The sequence below is a fragment of the Dermochelys coriacea genome, chromosome 6 (assembly GCF_009764565.3).
Source record: "Dermochelys coriacea isolate rDerCor1 chromosome 6, rDerCor1.pri.v4, whole genome shotgun sequence".
Taxonomy (NCBI): Eukaryota; Metazoa; Chordata; order Testudines; family Dermochelyidae; genus Dermochelys; species Dermochelys coriacea.
In genome coordinates, this window is record NC_050073.1 from 94,832,883 (window position 1) to 94,852,907 (window position 20,025).

At 41.8% G+C, this 20,025-nt stretch overlaps 1 protein-coding gene across 5 annotated transcripts in view; it reads right to left on the reverse strand.

Moving 5' to 3' along the window:
• The window catches only part of GALC (galactosylceramidase), a 59,175-nt gene that overhangs the window by 12,755 nt on the left and 26,395 nt on the right, over positions 1-20,025 (reverse strand). For all 5 annotated transcript variants that reach the window (XM_038407132.2, XM_038407129.2, XM_043515992.1 and 2 more), the window contains exons 8-14: positions 14,697-14,852; positions 12,319-12,443; positions 11,183-11,310; positions 7,526-7,615; positions 5,830-5,919; positions 4,175-4,319; positions 238-418 (exon numbers count right to left, since the gene is read on the reverse strand). In XM_038407132.2, coding sequence (XP_038263060.1) covers positions 238-418; positions 4,175-4,319; positions 5,830-5,919; positions 7,526-7,615; positions 11,183-11,310; positions 12,319-12,443; positions 14,697-14,852 — 915 coding nt within the window. The remainder of the gene's footprint in view (positions 1-237; positions 419-4,174; positions 4,320-5,829; positions 5,920-7,525; positions 7,616-11,182; positions 11,311-12,318; positions 12,444-14,696; positions 14,853-20,025) is intronic.

Genomic DNA, 20,025 nt, shown 5'->3' on the forward strand with positions numbered 1-20,025 from the left:
TTGACACATGATGTTGATAATGTGTCCTTTTAACAGTTATAAAGCTTTACCTTTTGCAATCTCACTGTCTAGCAATAAATTGTCTGACACCCTCCCAATAATTTCCTGCAACTTGAAAATTTAAATAGATAAAAAAGTTCTTAAAAATAAGCATCGATATTATCCATCAAAACTACAAAAAAAAAAAACCCTAAAAACTGAATTCTGCAAAGCCTAGTTAAAGTGGATTTGACATACCATTTAAAGTCTCCTATAATGCTGATGGCCTGGTCTGCATCAGAAGCCCAAGTGATGGGTCGCTGAACCACTACCTGGCGGAGTGTGAAAATGTGGTCCCCTAGATCAGAAGTGTTGACGAAGTACTCGAATACCCCAGTCTGATCAGCAAAATTTGGAGCTTCACTAAAGGGCGGATTACCTATTCAAAGAACAAACAAATCCAACAATGAGGGTTAGGTTTATTTCTTTTACTCCCACACACATTGCAGGTTTTCAGAAAGTTCTCGTCAAAAACATTCTCCATAGTTATAATTTCTTCCATCAGCACATCTGTGCTTGAGAATCAACAGCAGTGCAAACTTAGGGTCTGATTTTCAAGCCAGACCTCTTTTTGAAAATACTGTTTTGTGCCCCCCAACAAATGATCAGGGAAAAGCATGAATAAATTGTGGGTGCAAAAGTGGTCACAAACTCAGAGCCAAACTATGCCCAAAGAAACGGATGTCACAAGTTTAAGAGAAGATTCAGTGAAGAGTGAACCAAAGTCAACTTACTCCCCAGCCTTAAACAGAATTTACAGAAGATGGGAACCTTTTGTTTCCCAGTCTTGACCTCCCCCTCTTTTTAGTGGAAAAATCACTAGAAGTCCAAAATGGCGTTTAGTTCCAAGGTAGTTAGACCTTGTAGTCTCAAAGCAATTTCACAGGAGGCTTCTTAGGAAGGAGAGAGATTAGTATTTTCAAAGTCTTATTGTTTCTTCCTAATGGCCCATCAAGGCTGATGGTGGGTGTTTCCCAAGTGTACACTCAGTTGTAATTGTTATATAGTCAATATTCCTAACTTTAGATACAGAAACGATACATGCATACAAATTGGATAATCACATTCAGTAAATCATAACCTTTCTAATAATCTCACATGACCCATCTTGCATAAAACTTACCTTATTCATATCATAACAGTATTACTATAAAGAATATGGAGTGTAACATCACACCTCTCCCCTTAGATTACTGCCAAAGGGTCGGTCACTGACCAATGCAAAGGAAGTGTGCTTAAAATTCTTTTTCGTTCTTGGTTATCTAATTTCTTAAGTGTCACCAAAAATTATAGTGTCATCCACAGATGTTTTCACAAAGTTCTGGGTGCCATTTTTCAAGTTGCCTGAAAGCCTTTTAAAGTACAGCATTGTTAACACAATGTAGATATTAATATCTTCTAGAGTGTAGGTATCTGGGCATTTAGCCACCAATGCCATGAGGCAGTGTGCCTCAATTTTCCCTTCCACACTATAGTCTAGATTGGTTATCCTTTCTCTGCTGTGCAAAGCTCTAAGCTTGTTTACAGGTACTAGTTGAGAAGTAGAATTCTTATCGTACTTCCTTGATACCACTCCTAGCCTGTACCAAAGTTTCTCCCAAAAATCATGCATGTTACATATTTTTACAGTATTTACCACAAATACCAAATTCTTTGTCTTGACCCATAAATTGTGTAGTAAGAGACAAAATTACCAGCAAATTCATGACAGGGAGGTGCTTCCGAGTATGAGCATCATACCATGCCTTCCGTTTAGGCAATCCAGTTTGTTCAGCATCTATTGTATAGGGCAAGGTGGGAGAAAAAGAAATCTGCTTCCTTAGCTGGGACAAACCACTACTTTTCTGCCTTCTTAGAGGTAGGAGCATGGCTAACATGTATCGTACAGTTCTTGCTGGTTCTAATATGGCCTCATTGACTGTGAGCGCTATTAGGCTAGGCCCCATGGGCTGTAGAACGTCCAAGAGCTTGTATTGCGAGTCCTGGACCTCCTCTAAGGGGATCTGAAGCTATTCTGCTACTCTCTGAAGTAGCTTTTATAAGTGTTTATGGTCATCTGGAGGATGAGGCAAGGCTGAAGCAATCGCCTCATCGAGCAAGGAAGAAATGTGTTAGCACTGGTGGTAACAGTGGATCTGATTCATCTTCCTCCTCTTCCATAGGTTCAGAAGGCTCCGACTGATCCCCTGAGGGAAGGGGTGGTATGATTTTCCCTACTGGCTCTCACAGACTCAGTCTTGTGTATATGGGTCCCATGGTCCCCCAATAAGGTCAATATGAGGGATTGAAAGTAGGTTGTGATGGTTACCAAGACACCAAGTACCATTGGTCCAAGGGGGTGTCCCCACTTAGCCAGATGAGACTGGAAGTAGGAGGCTCTCAATCCTCTGTCCAGACTGAATTCCCTCACTGGAGAGGAAGATGGTTCCACTGGAACATTAGACTCTCTGGAAGGTAAGGTTGGGTCCAGCTCCATTGGTGGTACCAGTGTCAGGAAACCGTGGCTAGTGAATGGAATGAGAGAGGAGATTCTCCCCAGGCATTAGAATCTTGCTGGAGAGGGTCAGTCCCAACAACAGAAGGGACTGCGAGTCCAGGAGGACAAAGATACAATATGGTGTGGGGTTAGATGTTGGAGCTTTGGATGGTCGAGTCTTGTTACCCCGCACCACCAGAGTCTGCATAATAGAGATCTTCGTAATCCTTGGTTCCTTCCAAGGCTGAAGTACCGCTGGTGTTGGAACTTCTGACAGTATGGTTATCGCCAGTACCAAAGGTTCTTGGGGCTTTGTGTTAGTGGTACAGAGGTCGACATAGATGGTAGGGGGAGCAGTGCTGAAAGCTACTTGCTCTCATGCGCCTTTTGATCATGGTCATGAGGCTTAAGAAGATCTAAAGTCCTTGTGTCCTGGGTGAAAAAAACTCATCCAATCTGGACACAGTCAGGGAGGGATCCCTTCTCTTAGATCTAGGAAGGAATCCTCTCTGATGTTTATGAAAGTGTTTCTCATCAAGGGTCCTTCACTCAAGCTGTTACTGCTCCTGAATCAGACATTGAGCTAGAAAACACTTCTCAGGGTCTCTGGTTGATTTACAGGAGGAGGAGTCTCACTGGCCTGGATCCAACTGAAGCCTCATAGCATGTTCAGGCAGGTGCTTCCCAAGCCAAAGTTCTCCTGTTCTGCCAGGAAAGGAGTGGCTTATACCACACTTAGTGGAGACAGGAGCTTCTTTAAGGCAGCAGAGGCAACTCTGGTGGTCATTGCTGACCAAAAAAAGAGCGGGGGGCGGGCAAGAGATACAATTCTTAAAGCCCGAGAAGTAGCTTTTATAAGTGTAAGATTATGCCATGGGCATAATCCAAGTCCCATGCCAAGGAATGATTTCCCAGAATAGGGATTCTAATTAACTACTTATCAAATTATGAATACTATTAACAATAACTAAAAATATAAAAAACAAATATTTACAGGAAAGAATGTCAAAGAGGATCAGTTCCAGATACTGCAGGATTCTGACTCGGGCCATGTGGTCGTACGAAGGAACTGGAGAGGCATCGGGCGGGACTGCTAACCCTTTGGTATGGAGCACAAGGGGAATAACTGCGCAGATGCAGACCAGCAGACTCCACTTGCTAGAAACCTAGTCTCAGGTGCGTGCACACCCACAGTGGAATACACATGGGAACCAGCACTTGAAGTATTCAGGATTTATACTCCAGGGCAGTCAGTAGCAGCCAGAAGGCTATATTATGTGTGATATATTTCACTCTCTCGCAGACCAGCTGTAGGGCTTGTCTACACTTGAAATACTACAGCAGCACAACTGCTGTAGCCCTTCAGTGTAGACACTACCTACACTGATTGGAGGGGTTCTCCCATTGGCATAGGTAATCCACCTTCCGCAAGAGGCAATAGCTAGGTCGGAGGAAGAATGCTATCTACAGCAGAGGTGAGGTCATCTTAACTACGTCACACAGCAGTGTGGATTTTTCACACCCCTGAGCAATGTAACTGGGTCAACCTAACATTTTAGTGTAGAATAGGCTGTATTAATGCAGATTATTCCTCTAAGCACCATAGCCCTTCTGCTCTCACAGGCAGCACAGACCTTAAGAAATTAAGAGTTGACTTACGAATGTTAAAATCATCCTTGTAATTTGAAGGAAAAGGCTTGGACTGGGGAGGATCTGGGTAAGAGCCTTTCCGGCCTGTCATGAGGGTAGTTAACGTGTAGACTTCATCCACTTCCAGATTTAAGCTGAACATCCCTTCATGTACCTATAATGAAAGAAAGCACAAGCTAAAGAAATGCAAGAGGCGGCTAAAGCGGTCATGTCAGCAAGTGCCAAAATTCTGCAGCATTTCCTTTAACTTTCCGAGTTAACACAAAAGCATACCATCATAGGAGGGAGGGACAGCTCAGTGGTTTGAGCATTGGCCTGCTAAACCCAGGGTTGTGAGTTCAATCCTTGAGGGGCCCATTTCGGGATCTGGGGCAAAAATTGGAGAGTGGTCCTGCTTTGAGCAGGGGGTTGGACTAGATGACCTCCTAAGGTCTCTTCCAACCCTGATATTCTATGATTCTATGATCTTGCATCAGTTGGTCTAATTTCTCTATAGGTATGCTGATCTTACCCCTAAACTCTGTATTTCATTCCATCCTCCAGTTAACTGTAACACTGCAAACTACCTATAAAGAAGCTAATGAGGCACAGCCTATTTGTCCATTCTGAGCATAAAAGACACCAGGGAGCTACTGTGAAGAGGGGAGGCAGCAGTTGGCAGTACAGGGATCCATCTGGAAAAACTCATTTACAACAGAATTTAAGCAAGGTCACATCCAATTAAGAACCGCTTTTTTGAGAAGTAGTATTTATCGAGGCAATCAGCACCCAGTCTGCAGAAGCTTCTCTGTATTGCCATGTTCCCATTACTTGGGATATAACAGATTCACTGGCAACATGGGTCCCTCTTCCCACACATTACTTCTAAATGTGTGGAGAGAACATCACAGAGAAGCAGCAGATCCCAAAGAGGACATTGGGTTGAAGCTGTGAAGATGGGATGTGGGGGGTCCCGGCCAGAGAAATATAAGGCCTTGACCCTGAAAATCCCTGTGCAGCAGAATGCAAGATTGGTGCAGTCTAGCACAAATGCAAGTGTCAAGGAAACGTAGGTGTGTGTAAGCAAGTTTAAGTGCTGCACTGAGCAGTAAAGGGTCAGGTCCACTGTGCATCTACTCCAGTACTCAAGCGTACAAGGTAAGAAAGGGGCAAGACCAAGGGAAAGAACAGAGTTTCTTTTTGAGTATATCATTATGCTAATGAATCACTTAGCTACATCCCTCTCTCTCAAAATTCACTCCAGCTACCCTGAAAGAGTGATGTGACAGCCATGCAGCAGGGCTCTCACTAACAAGAATATCCATGTCCCTTGTACTCTCCATCCTGCTCAGCACTTTATGATTACACAGGGAATACTGTACACCTACATCATGTGGTGTCAAGCCCAAAGAGCCAAATTCTCTTCTCACACTGGGGTAAAGCTGAAGTAATTCCACTTTTTTACCTTGCACCTATACACGTAATGTTCCACAACTGAGTTGGATAGGATTAAACCCCTAGTACATAAAATACAGAAGGGCCAGAAGTCTGAACAAACCAGAGGTATCAAAACCATTTTTATCTGTAAGCCAGGTTTTCCTTACACTCCCCGTCAATCACCCAGAATAACAAAATGGCAAGGGTTTGAGGGGAAATTAACAGTGATCAGTAAGTAACACACCCACCTTTACAGGAGGAAGAGCATGGAATAAGGTGGAATTTGCAGATTTGAAGCCAAGCTTAGTATACCACATTTTCAAGGTTTTCACTTTATGCTAGGAAGAAACATACAAAAAAAACTTTCATAAGATTCTTCTTTGGAAATACTGAGGATTTAAAGACATTTAAGGCGGTTTTAGTGAAACATGTTGGGCGGACAGCCCAAGAGACCACCATTCTTTGCTTATCCACAGAACAGGTATAGCATGGGCAGTGGCAGCTAACAATTCCCTCACATCTATGGGTCTCTGCTCCATTACACAGGAACAGCTTTTATGAAGAGGAAATTCACTCTTAAGAGCCCATTGAATTCTTGGCTTCTGTCAAAAATGCCAACAAAATGGCCAATTAGTGCCAACTTTGATGAAGGTTCTGATACAGACACCTCCCTCCAGTAGCTGGGCTTAGATTGTCTCATTCATTTCATAGAGCTATCTGGATAACTAATTGGTCACAAGTTTTGGTCACTAGTGCCTGGGCCTAATTAGAACCGCTAAATAACACAGCTAATGCATCCTTGCGCTACAAGAATGTGAGGGTAACTATAGTTCTGTTACTGAAAAACAATCATTCAACAAAATTCTAGAGTTTGAATTTAGTCCAGTGAAGTTAGCAAGAGAAAAATCTAGAGAGTTATTGATGTGGTGTGCACACTATTCCTACAGGATATCTTATACAATTAGCCTGGCAAGCCATATGGCATAAGAGCAGTACCACTTGGGGCATTAGGGAAGGCAGTGTTCCAAGCATAATGATTAATGGCTGCTCGTAAGTCTTTTATTGCATTATTCCAGTGGTGAATGAGGCACTACTTGCCCCAGTAACACAGCAGCCTGTACAGCTGTGAAGGGAGAGGAACCAATCTTACTTGAAATTAAAAGCTAAGAATGTTCAAACACTTTCACCTTCTGATAAGTAACCCCCCAAATCTGCCATTTAACACAGATGAGTTACTGTGGCTATTGGAGCATGGCTTATGTTTTTCCCAGCTGAGCCACACTCATCTACCTACCCACCCACCCAGAGATATCCAGAGTATCTTTTCATAGAGCAGAAATGTTTAAACTGAAACATAGGCCTCTCCTTTTCAGAAGAATAGCTACAGGAGGTGGTAACTGAAACAGTGTTTCACAGGAAGAGGATTTGTCCACATTAAGTGAGTGTTAAACATGCCCACAAGGGAGGGAGAAAGTAGTGGACTTCCAGGTCAAATAAGGAAAAACGTGTTCCTCTCCACACCACCAAAAGTATTTTCAGGAAAACATTAAGGAAAATCCAGTAACTTTGAACTCTTTTGGGGTGGGGGGGAAATCAGTTGTTGGTTGGTGAAGATGATCGTAGTGTAACAAATCGTTCTTCTGTGAATACAATAACTATGCAAGTCTCTTATATACCCTACAGAATGAGAACGACAGTGCTCATCTTTCAGCCCCCGAAGTATAGGCCTCCACCACATAAATTAATGGAGAACTTTCAGCTTACAGCAATAATGGATATGGGACTTACTACGTGGCTACAATTTCAGAAGCCAACATCACTCACATGCACAAAGCTAGTTCATTACGCAGTGACATCTTATTTTGTACATGTATTAAACAATATGCAGCAGCCTGATGTCCCTGAACACATTGATATGATACATACACAAAAATATTTACTTACAAAGGATCCTTTGAGGTAGAAAGTTGCTTTCTGAGGGGTCACAATGAAGGGAAACAGTGGAGGCCTGATACACTGAGAGTGGAAATAAGTCTGAAAAGAAAATGAATGGAACAGATGGGAACATACATCACTGAAATCGGTCTTTGGCCAATTTTGGGAGTCACGATCCCCAAGTATGAGCCAAAAGCCATAAACATTAACAAAACGGTAACAAAAGGGATCAGATAAATTGGTTTAGTTCCAAGTTCACTGCTATTTTGTGGGTAATGGAAGTTAGAGTCAGAGAACAACAGTTCATATTTTTATTTGGGATGCTGCTTAAATCAGCAATGTGACAGGATTCCTAGGACTCCTTGCCAGATTACTGGAACTAAGGCAATCAAGGAGCTGGAGAAAGAACTGATCATACCTTTCACCACTAGGACTAAAACGCACCCAAAATTGATTTGCGTGAAGATGAGACCAAGTTAAATGAACTCTGCATCCAGATGATAAATCTTACAGTAGTTTGATTTCTGCAGGAATGATGGCCAAGATTTTCTAAAGTGATGCCTTTTGGGTATCCAATTTGAGATGCCTTAAACAAGCGTGATTTTCGGGGGGTGAGGGCTTGCTCAAAACTCTCTGAAATCAGGCCCCTTTAAATATCTCAAACTGGGCCCAAAAATCCCAAGTCACATTTAAAAATCTTGGCTCAGATACTTCTTGCAAGACCTGCATGGGGCCCAGAAAGAAAAAAATAAAAGCTTAAAAAATTCTAAAACCCCCTAGAACTGCTTTATCTGTTGCTCCCTCTCACTATAAACTTTCTACCTTTTCCTGGGGTATTCAAAGCCCTCCGCCTGATTTTAAAATATTATGCCTACTCAATCAAGCAACTCACATGACCAAGGCCCTTCATTCTCAATTTTTAATTTATGTAAATCTTCCTGGGAATTTATCAGTGTTTATTACAAAATTTAAAAAAAAAATGGGAAAAATCAGTGCAAAAATTAACTTTACACACAGTTTGGTGGGTGAATATTGGGGGACAGGAGGACAGAAAAGCAACAAAGTAAAAGTATTTAAAGTAAAAGTAGTTTAATGCTGTGGTTTATTTCATGAACTGTACATTACATACACATATGCATGCACATGCGCGCGCATGAATATATATACCTTTTACATTAAGGTAGATAGATGTGTTTATGTTAATAAGGAACTCAAGAAAATATATTATATTAGATAAACAATCAGCATTTTCATGTACTTCATGATCCAAAATTCAGGTGCGGGGGGGGAGGGGGGAATCACTAAAAGACAAAGAATACATTTTGAATAACCTGGGAATTTTTCAGTATAAAAAAAGGCAGTAAACTGAAAATGAAGGGCCAACCACAACTAATCAACAGCTCAAATTTCAAAGGGCAGGAAAGAAAAAAGACTGTTCCAAAACCCCATCACGAGAGACTGGTGAGGAAGACTGTGCTGACCCTTAAAAACACCACAAAAGAGGCTGGTGGACATCAGTACTCGTTTAAAAAAACCCACACACATTATAAAATATGATAGAACATGGAGAGTAAATATTAGAAACAAATATTTCAAAGCTTGAAGATGCTACTGTATCTATACAGCAAAGAGGCTGGAAAGCTCTCGTTACATACTGAGCTTAGAATATAAGGGTTGGAAGAGACCTCAGGAGGTCATCCAGTCCAATCCCCTGCTCAAAGCAGGACCTACACCAACTAAATCATCACAGCCAAGGCTTTCTCAAGCCAGGACTTAAAAACCCTCTGAGGATGGAGATTCCACCACCTCCCTCAATAACCCATTCCAGTGCTTCACCACCCTCCTAGTGAAATAGTGTTTCCTAATATCCAACCTAGATCTCCCTGACTGCAACTTGAGACCATTGCTTCTTGTTCTGTCACCTGTCACCCCTGAGAACAGACTAGCTCCATCCTCTTTGGAACCCTCCTTCAGGTAGTTGAAGGCTGCTATCAAATCCCTCCTCACTCTTCTCTTCTGAAGACTAAGTCCAGTTCCCTCAGCCTCCTAATCATAAGTCATGTGCCCCAACCCCTTAATCATTTTTGTTGCCCTCTGCTGGACTCTCTCCAATTTGTTCACATCCTTTTTGTAGTGGGGGGACCAAAACTGGATGCAATACTCCAGATGTGGCCTCACCATTGCCGAATAGAGGGGAATAATCACTTCCCTCGATCTGCTGGCAATGCTCCGACTAATACAATCCAATATGCCGTTGACCTTCTTGGCAACAAGGGGTCACGGTTGACTCATGTCCAGCTTCTCGTCCACTGTAATCCTCAGGTCCTTTTCTCCAGGACTGCTGCTTAGTGAGTTGGCCCCCAGCCTGTAGCGGTACATGGGATTCTTCCTTCCTAAGTGCAGGACTCTGCACTTGTTCTTGTTTGACTCTCATCAGATTTCTTTTGGCCCAATCCTCCAATTTGTCTAGGTCACTCTGGACCCTATCCCTACCCTCCAGCGTATCTACCTCTCCCCATCTTAATGTCATCTGTGAAATTGCTGAGGGTGCAATTAACCCAATCATCCCGATTAAGGAAGATGTTGAACAAAACTGGCCCCAGGACTGAGCCCGGGGCACTCTGCTTGATAGTGGCTGCCAACTAGACATTAAGCCATTGATCACTATTTGTTGAGCCCGACAATCTAGCGAGCTTTCTATCTACTTTATAGTCCATTAATCCAATCCATACTTTTTTAACTTGCTGGCAAGAATACTGTGGAGAGCATATCAAAAGCTTTGCTAAAGTCAAGATATATCACACCCACCGCTTTTCCCATATTCACAGAGCAAGTTATCTCATCATAGAAGGCAATGACGTTGGTCAGGCATGACTTGCCCTTGGTGAATCCATGTTGAGTATTCCTGATCACCTTTCTCTTCTCCAAGTGCTTCAAAATGGATTCCTTGAGGACCTGCTCCATGATTTTGCCGGGGACCGAAGTCAGCCTGACTGGTCTGTAGTTCCCTGGGTTCTCTTTCTTCCCTTTTTTAAATATGGGCACTATATTTGACTTTTTCCAATCATCCAGGACCTTCCCTGATTTCCATGAATTTTGAAAGATAATGGCCAATGGCTCTGCAATCACATCAGCCAACTCCCTCAGCACCCTTGGATGCATTAGATCTGGACCCATGGACTTGTGCACATCCAGCTTTTCTAAATAGTCCTTAACCCGTCCTTTCACCACTGAGGGCTGCTCACACCTCTTCCCCCATAATGCGTTGCCCAGTGCAGCAATCTGGGAGCTGACCTTGTCTGTGAAGACCGAGGCAAAAAAAGCATAGAGTACTTCAGCTTTTACCACATCAACTTCTTAATGTGATTTAAGAAGTAAAAGAATAAAGTGCCTCTAAAGGTTAAAACTGTAGTAAATACTTTATTCATCTAACAGTTTTCTACTGCGCTGTGTCACAAGTTAAGCCTGCGAAACAAGACTGACATGCCCTGATTTCCAAGATCTAAATAGCTGTACCATCCAAGCACAGGCAGACAAGAGAAAGCTCTATTTTCTCTCACTGGCAAAGGTGCAAGCGACACATACATAATGAGTTTCTGCAAGACAATTTTTTCAGAAAAATCCTCCTAAATCTCTACTGCTTTGTTGGGTATTGGAGAACATTACCATAGTTTCAATGATGATAGTAAGGTTGCCTAGGCCATCAGTCAGAGCTACATAGCTGCCACCACCTTCTAAATGTCCATCCACCTGCAGGTAGTGCCAGCCAGGGTAGGTAAACTGGGTTGTGTGTGCTGGGCAATAGTGAAAAGAAATAAAAAAAGAGGTCAGCATTCATTCCAGGAAGTCCATCCTGCTACCATTTTGTAGCTTCCATACCACTGGTTTTACAACCATACACTTTACTTTGAGAGAAATCTCCATAGAAATTACAAGGCACGAATTCTGGCTAGTTAATTGAAAAGAGACCAAAGAATCAAGAAGGTGGGGATAGCGGATTCTTATGTCTGAACCCTTTGCTACATAATACATTTTTCTGTCTGCAGATGAATAGCAGAAGATCCAATACAGGGGAACTTCACACCATCCTGCCCCATAGGGGAAGGGGCAGGTCACCTGATCTGGTGACCAACTCTGCAGGACAAGAAAAGGTTATGGGTGGACCAGAGGGTGGCCACTGGATCCATCTATACATATTTAAATTGTGAATACATAAAATTTTTATATGCTATATACACAGAGTAAAGTGATGGTTTACAATCTCAGCCATCACAAACAGAACATAGGAGTACTCCAATTCTGTTTTCTCTTCCTCCCTCTCAGAATTCAGAAAGTTCTCGTACCCAGATATTTTGGAGATAAAATAGAAAATAAAAATCAGGCACAGAGTCCTAGCTTTTACGGAGGTTTTAGCTCAAAGCCCTTTTTAATTTTTTTAGAAACACAGAGTGTTAAAAAAAAACCCAAAACAGTTGTCTGCAAAGAAAACAGAGATCTTTAATAATAGGAGCCATGAACTACATTGATGTGTGTGGCACAAGTCAAATCAGAAAACCAGATCTCATTTCCTGTAAAGATTTCTTCCTGCCCTCATTCTAGTTAAAATGAAAGAGGGAAAGTCTTCGTATTGCTAAGAAAGTAAATATGTTCAATAAAAGTACTGTATCCAATAAAAAGTGAATATAAAAGAAAATTATTAAACACCAAAAATAGAGAACGTTGTACTACTTTAATTTAGCATAAAAAACCCAGAGTATTGTATTGTCTATACTTTTGTAGGTCTATTTGAACTTTTTATTTACCTGTGATCCAGATGGGAGCTTCCACTGCATAATAGCCACTCCACGGCTCTTGCGCTGTCATTAATCCATTCCGACCAAAGGGCAAATCTTCATAATAACTAGCCACCAAATTCCAAGCAATAGTGCTGGAAAATAGTTTTAAAGTCACAGTAGTTTTGAGTGCAGAGAATTGAACAAAATATTTCTGATCATGCTGAGACTGAACGCCCATATGTGTCTGCATAAACTAAACACTCCAATGGAGCTACTTCCTTTGGCAGATATATTACACATTTGCAGTGGTGGGAATTACCTGCAGAGCTTCCATGTTCTATAGGTATCTGTGTTTCTATACTAGTGCACCTACAGAAAGTTTAGAAAGGTGAGCAAGACTAACTTGACTAGCAAAGAATTGCAAGATCTTTAGCATCTGGAATTTGCACATTCTAACCTCAGATGCAGTAGAGCCCTTAATTAAAGCATCCATTTATCAATTTAGGATATTTGCTCAATTCATCACACCAGGTCTTTGGGAAATTAGAAAAAAGAAAAAAGTCAAGCTCTTGGGGTTGAGAACTTTTATGGCTGTAATATGGTTTTAAGCGCTAGTGAAAAGAGCTAAATGAAGTAACTTGTGGACTGAACTCTTTTTACCCAAACAAAACAGACAGCAGCAGTGCAACTTTTACCACACATTGTCCTCTCAAGAAACCTCAGTCATTAAAGGAAACGTTCTCAGTACACCAAAAAAGCATTAGTCTGATCAACTACTTTAAAAAAAAAAAAAATTAAAGAAACCCAAAATCAAGAGAGCTTGTTAATAAAAAAAAATCCTAGGTCTTATCCTCATATTGGCACATTTGCATGTATCAAATTACGGCCAACATTTGTGCATGAAAATACTGTGATGGCATACATATCTAGTCGCTGCTGCAGGCAAACACTAGTTATTCTTCGAGTATCCCCTGGTATGGGCCAGTACCTAAATTCACACAAGTGGTCATTATAACTGTGTGTCCCACTGTGCACCTGAATTTTTAAAAGGGGGTCCTAAAAAGTCAACAAAAAAAGATGCTTAGAAGAAAACTTTTTGCTTTGTACACTAACCAACTTGTTCTATTTAAATTTTTGAGAGCTCCAACTTGGCTGACAGGAACTACAGCAAATTTCAGCCTCATGTCATGCAGATAATTAGATACTAGCCTGTTTTCCATAGAAAGGCCAACATGATTTTAATTATTCAGGGTATGCCAGATATGGAGCTGCTTGTAATACCTGATGAATACTGTGTGTTGATGTGGTTATTGGGATGTTTACTGTATGAATATGTTGGTTTAGTTTAATAGAGGACTGTAAGGAAAAAAGCAGAAAGGGAAGAAGAATGACTCAAGGTAAGACACTTCTCAGCAAACACTTGCGAGCTGTTTAGAGACAATGCCATGATTAGAGGTGGTTGGGAACCTTCCAGTGGATTGTTTTACTTGTCTGAACATGCCAATTCATAAACAGCAAATCATTTCAAAGGATAAAGTAGGTTGACCAATTTCCATTTGAAAAATAACCATGAAGCATTTTGACATCAAAATGGAATGTTTTGAAATTTTTGGAACCGAACAGATTTTTCATTTTGAGATTCCTTCTCATTTCAATATTTATTTTAGATTATAAACATTTTTTAATTTAAAATGTTGAAATCTGAACAAAACCTTTTGATCAATCTAACCTCTTCTCCCCCCCCCCCCCCATTTCATTTTGTGGGAAATTTTCAACATTTTTGGAGTTCTTGTTTTTCAGAACAGACTTTCCTACAACACAGTCCACACCCACCTCTAGCCAGGACAGGAAAAGGCCTGGGAACCAGAAAATCAAAAGAAAAGTACTGTGGCAGATTTAAAACAGAAAAATGTCTCAAGGGAGTTAGGGAGGGCTATAAGGGGAGTTGTTCAGCAGAACCAGATGAAGATGCAGGTACCCACTGGGGTGTCTCAAGTCAGGGGACGGTAAGCCTTTAGATCAGACAGGTGTGTGTTGATTGTTGCTATAAAATCCTCCTCTCTCTCTCTCTCTCTCTCATGTGTTTTCCTACTCCAAAACATACACTTTTCTCTTAAGGAGGCTGTTTTGTCACTAGAATATCACTGTCAGACCCCCAAAGAAAAGAACCACAGCTGTCCAAACTCAGCTGGACCTGCTGGGTAATCATGGTTGAAACACAGGATACTGTGGCACACAGCCTGGTCTAAAAGTGGTTAAACTGTGGAATTCCAGCCTATAGTAGTAAAGGCACAAGGACTGACACCTGAGTGGTTCACTCAAAGAGACCAGAGAAGTACAGCTAGCCTTGTAACTATGACACTATGCTAAAGTTATGAAAATAACTAACTGCATGCAAGACTTACGAGGTCATATTTCCATTCACATAGTTCTGGTTCAGGATCCGAGCCCAGCAGCCTGCACCCACTTCATCATTGAAAGTGCTATAATCTTCTGAAGCCCATAGTTTCTTCTGAGTTGCTAAGGCATTAGCCACCGTTTTTGTTCCAGGGTAATGAGCCCTGGATAGTATTTCAAAAAAGGACAACAATTAACCCAAGAAAAGCAGAACTCAAGACACATTCAGTTATTAGCTCAAAGAAAAAACAAAATACCTGGTGCCAAAATAAATAAATAAATAAATCACTATGTGGATTTCACTCTAGAGAATCATACTAGTTAAATCCAGAAGAGAGCTACAATATTTAATAATTTAGCCCCATCTGTGCCAATGCAGGATTTTTCCTTATAATATATTCTGATGCTTTAGCAAGTCTAGTTTTAAATATCAAATGCAAATCCGTCTTTTTATTCCCTATCCTGGTTTGCACATTTTTCCTGATAGTCGGCATTAGTGCCCCCACACTTATCTCATTGCTGCTAATTATACCACCTTGTACCACCCTAAATAAATCCTCTTCTGGGTTTTTATGACTTTCACATACTTATGGATTAATAATAATTCTCATCACTGGGTATCTTCAAAGCCCTATACATACAGTGAGATCTCCCCTTAGACATCACTTAACCACGCTATTTATGCCTACTCTTATACTCTTTCCTCAGAAATACTTGAACTTTCAGCAAGTATGTTGTTAAAGCCAAGAGAAAAAGCATTGAAAGTTTGGAGCAGCTGCAATAAACTGAGGTTATGTACAGGATATGACAGGAACTCTGCTTATTTCTCTTTGACAGATCTTTCCTACTCCGAATGTTGATATTTATTCTCATCCAAGAAGACCTTTTGTGCTCACACTGGTTTGGTTACCACTGATTCACTAACGCAATTTCGTCTTAACAGTTTCAAAGGCTCTCTTTCAGTCAACAAGGGGCATTTTTGGTTACTCTTATCTGAGGGGAAACTAAGAAGAAAGTCAACTACACACTGAAAACAAAACCATAAACTCTATAGATAGAGGTCTGAGAAGGGTCCTTAATATTAATCTGATATAGAGGCAGGAGGAACCTTGCTAATTTGTGGGCAAGGGAAGGGAATAATATGTCTAAAACAAAGAAGAAAGAATTCAACTAAGTGATCTCTTTCCTTTAAGAGGAATATGGACAATCTCCCAATATGGTACTCATTCATGTATAGCTTTACTAATCTAATAAAAGGCATAATACAGTGCTCATAAATATGTTGAATATTCATCCCTCTGCTGTTAGGCTTATTGTATACACGTTCAACTCTTTTTGGTTTGGAAGCAAAAACTTAAGTGACTAAAATATTAATTTTGATGTTTCAGAGATTAGATGAAAAATGTAGTTTGCAGAGACAGATGTAAAGCAGAGAGTTAGAAAATGTGCACTTCTATGCCCCTCTCCCCTGAAGGCTCTCAAAACGCTTTACAAACATTATTACTCAACACCCCTGGCAGATACTATCCCCATTTCACAGAAGAGGGGAAAAAAAAGATGCAAAGTGAATGTCAAGATCACGCAGGTATGCAGTAATAAAACCAATACCCAGACTTGTATTTTAACTACAAAGACCAAGGTCCCTGTATATATAGAGAGAGGTAGAATATGAAAAGTGGAATAACCAAATAATGGGAATGAGAGGAGAGCACTAAAGGTAAGGGAAGAAAATGGACAAGAAGATGGGATGACCAAAGGGTTAAGGTTAAAAAAGAAATAACTGAAACTGGGTCTTGCAAAAAGGACAGAAAGACCATTTTCAAAACGTATTTATGAGCAGCTTTGCTCCACTTGCAGCCCACATCCTGTCAGAGACAGTATCACAGTTTGTTCCATTAGTATGTGATTAAGCAGAACAGTCTCACTGAGAGTGAGAAGTGGGTCATTTTTTCCCCCCTCAAATGCCAGGGAATGAGCAATGATCATGAACTCTGCTCCTCAGACACTGCCTGTACCCTAGGTGCTTTGGTTCCTTTTATTAAGATCTAAAAGACTCCACATAGAGTATGCCACAGCTCAAGCCTCATTACCCCATGGACTAACTTTTTATAGCTACAGTTATTAGCGAATTCCCTCACACTGCTAAGCACCAGTTTTTAAAGAAGAACTTATAGCCCTTCAATATGCCCTCAGTCTACTGAATCCATAACTACTTTAAAACTTTTGAGGTCACTAGACTGAGTTACAATCTTCTTTTAACTAATCCTTTCCACCCGAGCACCTCAGCTACACTGACCTGAAAAATAAGGTATATGGCACACAGCAAGAGGTGCACTGTGCCAGAGAACAAGTTCCTTTCACAGAGAAAAAGGTCAGATTCTTCACATCTTCCAACTTCCTCAGCAGAGCAAGCTGTTCCCATCTCTTCTGCAGACTCCCCAAGAGCCTTTGAGCCAGAACAGCTGGTTCCTATGCCACTCCTCATCTCTTCCCACCTCTGAACACCCCGAGCATGCTCCAGCACAGGGGGCATGGCCACAACATACTGCTCTGCAGCCACCCCTAGCTAGCGGACCAGTGTGTGGTGGGGGTTAGGTGCTGTGGAGTGTATAAAACTAGTTAAAGCAGTGGTCTCCAAACTTTTCACAGTCACACCTCCCCTTACCTGTGTCCGTGCACACACACACCCCGAGCCGGGGCCAGAAGGGGGACCACAGCTCCTGTGGGGGGGGGGGGGAGGAGAGGAGCGCAGACAGGTAAGGGGGCCGAGGCTGGGGCCACAGCCAGGGCCAGAAGTGGAGCTGGGGGCCAACTCTAGGGGCCAGGAGTGGAAGCTGTGGCCAGGCCATGGTCGGGGCCGGAAGCGAGGCCAGAGCAGAGCTGGGGGCGGAGCAGGGCTGGGTGGTGCTTCCTCCCTGACCCTTGGGGAGGCTGGCCCAGGCCCTGCTGTGCTCCTGCTCCCGCCCGGGGTGCCATACCTCACAGTTTGGGGACCACTAGGTTAAAGCGTTAGAACATCATAACTGGCTCCCTGATATCTCTCCCCCTTCTCTGCTTCTCCCCATCTCGGGGTGGCAGCAGAGAATTTGAGCCTTACAGGCTAAAGTTAGGAGTGATCCCTATATAGCTGGGATGCTTCAACAGAATAGGTAAGATTTAAGGACTTATTTTACAGGAGCAAAGAACTAGAGACACCTTAACAGGGAAGCTGTTCCAAACATATGGAAGAAGAGCAAGTATAGTATCAAGAGTGGGCAAAGGAGGGCAAGAGAGAAGCCTGGATGGAGAGCAGGTCGTGAAAGGTAGGTAGGAATGGAGTTCTGGAGAACTCTGAATGTAAGCTCAAATGTTAGCTCAATGCCAAAAGGAAAAAGCCACTGCAAAATTCCACTAAGGGGAGAGATAGTAAGAATGGTATGAAGATATTATATTAGCAGACGCACTGTAGAAGGAATGGAAAGTACGTGGAGGGAAGAGATAGGACAAGGCCAGTACATAGGATGTAAGACGATGGGAAATTAACAAGCTAGCATGAAGTATTGGCAGAAGTAATGAGTTTTGAAAAGGATATACATAAGTAACACAGAATGATACTAACAGCATCATGTTTTTAATAAAGGAGGGAAACTGCTTTTGCTTTTGACATTCATTCTCCATTTCACAGCCATTGGCTAAGTAGTATTTTCATTGCCCCCTTCCATTGAGAAAAAAAAACAAAAAAACAAAAAAACCTTTCAGACAAGAAGGAGCAATGTTTTGAATGTGTTTTTCAAGAGACACCGAGAATCTTTTTGCTCTGTGTTTGCACAGCGCCTAGCACAATGGGGTCCTGGATCCATGACTAAGGTGTCTAAATTCTACATTAATACATGTCTAGATATTATCAAGCATTTTAACATTAAATATATGTTTGTATAGTAGGCAATGGACTAGTAGCATTCCCATATAAAAACAGTTCTGTGAGTGGCAGAAGTTTTGCATGAGAGAACTAAATTAAATCCCAGTTAGAGCAAGAAGGTAAAAAAAATAATTTTTAGGAAACAAAATTTCTCATTACTGTTATCTACAGTGAACAAAAATTAAAGTAGATTTTCCAGATTTATTATTTGTGCTCCTTGTCTTTTGCACTTATCTCACTATTGGACAGAAAATTGACTAGCTTATTTTACTTTTTGACTTCCATGCACTAGCACAATATTGCGATATACAGGCTGCAAAACACTGCTAGGAAATATTTCAATTAATAAAAAATGTCTGAAAAACTATTCTGAAGAAGTTTTACAAAATGGGCTTATTTGCACAAAACTTGAAGTCTTAATTATGCAATATCATCCCTGTAAGAAAGTTTAAGTTTTAACTAGGATAATAGCCTTTGTTTGTTTCTTACCACTCTTCAACTTTCTCATCTTGATTATCTAATCCACTTTAACCCAAGCCAGACAGAAGTGCTAGGAAAGCAGACTTTCCTGAAATGATGTACTGTATTTATTCAACCTTATATATCCTCAGAACAGGTTTGTTAACATGAGCCTCAAGCTGCCACATCCACCCATAGACACTTTCATAATAATGTATTTTAAATTCATAGCTACTAGGAAACATTTGATGCCTTTGTTTCCAAAGGCACTGTATTAAAAGACAGTTACCTTTTCCATAACTGGTGTTCAAGATGTGTTGCTCATGTCTATTCCACAATAGGTGAGCATGCTAGCCACATGCACCGGTGATGGAAGTTTTTCCCCTAGTAGTACTCGTGGCGGGGAGCACCCCCCACGACCCTTGGAGTGGCGCCTGCCTGGTGCGGTATAAGGGGAGCTGCGTGCTCCCCCCACCCTCAGTTCCTTTTGGCCGGACAACTCCAACAGAGGGGAAGGAGAGCGGGATGTGGAATAGACATGAGCAACACATCTCAAAGAACACCAGTTATGGAAAAGGTAACTGTTTTTTTCTTCGAGTGATTGCTCATGTGTATTCCACAATAGGCGATTCCAAATTATATCTGTTGGAGATGAGTAGGAGTTCACAAGTTCCCAGGATGGAGGACAGCCCGGCCAAACCCGGCGTCATCCCTGGTTTGGGGGACGACCGCATAGCGCAAGGTGAACGTATGAACCGAAGACAACGTGGCGGCCCTACAAAATGTCCTGGATGGGGACATGGGCCATGATGGCAGCCGACAAGGCGTGCACCCGAGTCGAGAGTGCCCTCACAATGGGGGGGGGGCACCCGCCAGCTCATAACAGGAACGGATGCACGAAGTGATCCTATTGGAAAGCCGCTGAGTGGAAATCAGCTGGCCCCTCATGTGCTCAGCTGAGGCAACGAACAGTTGGGAGG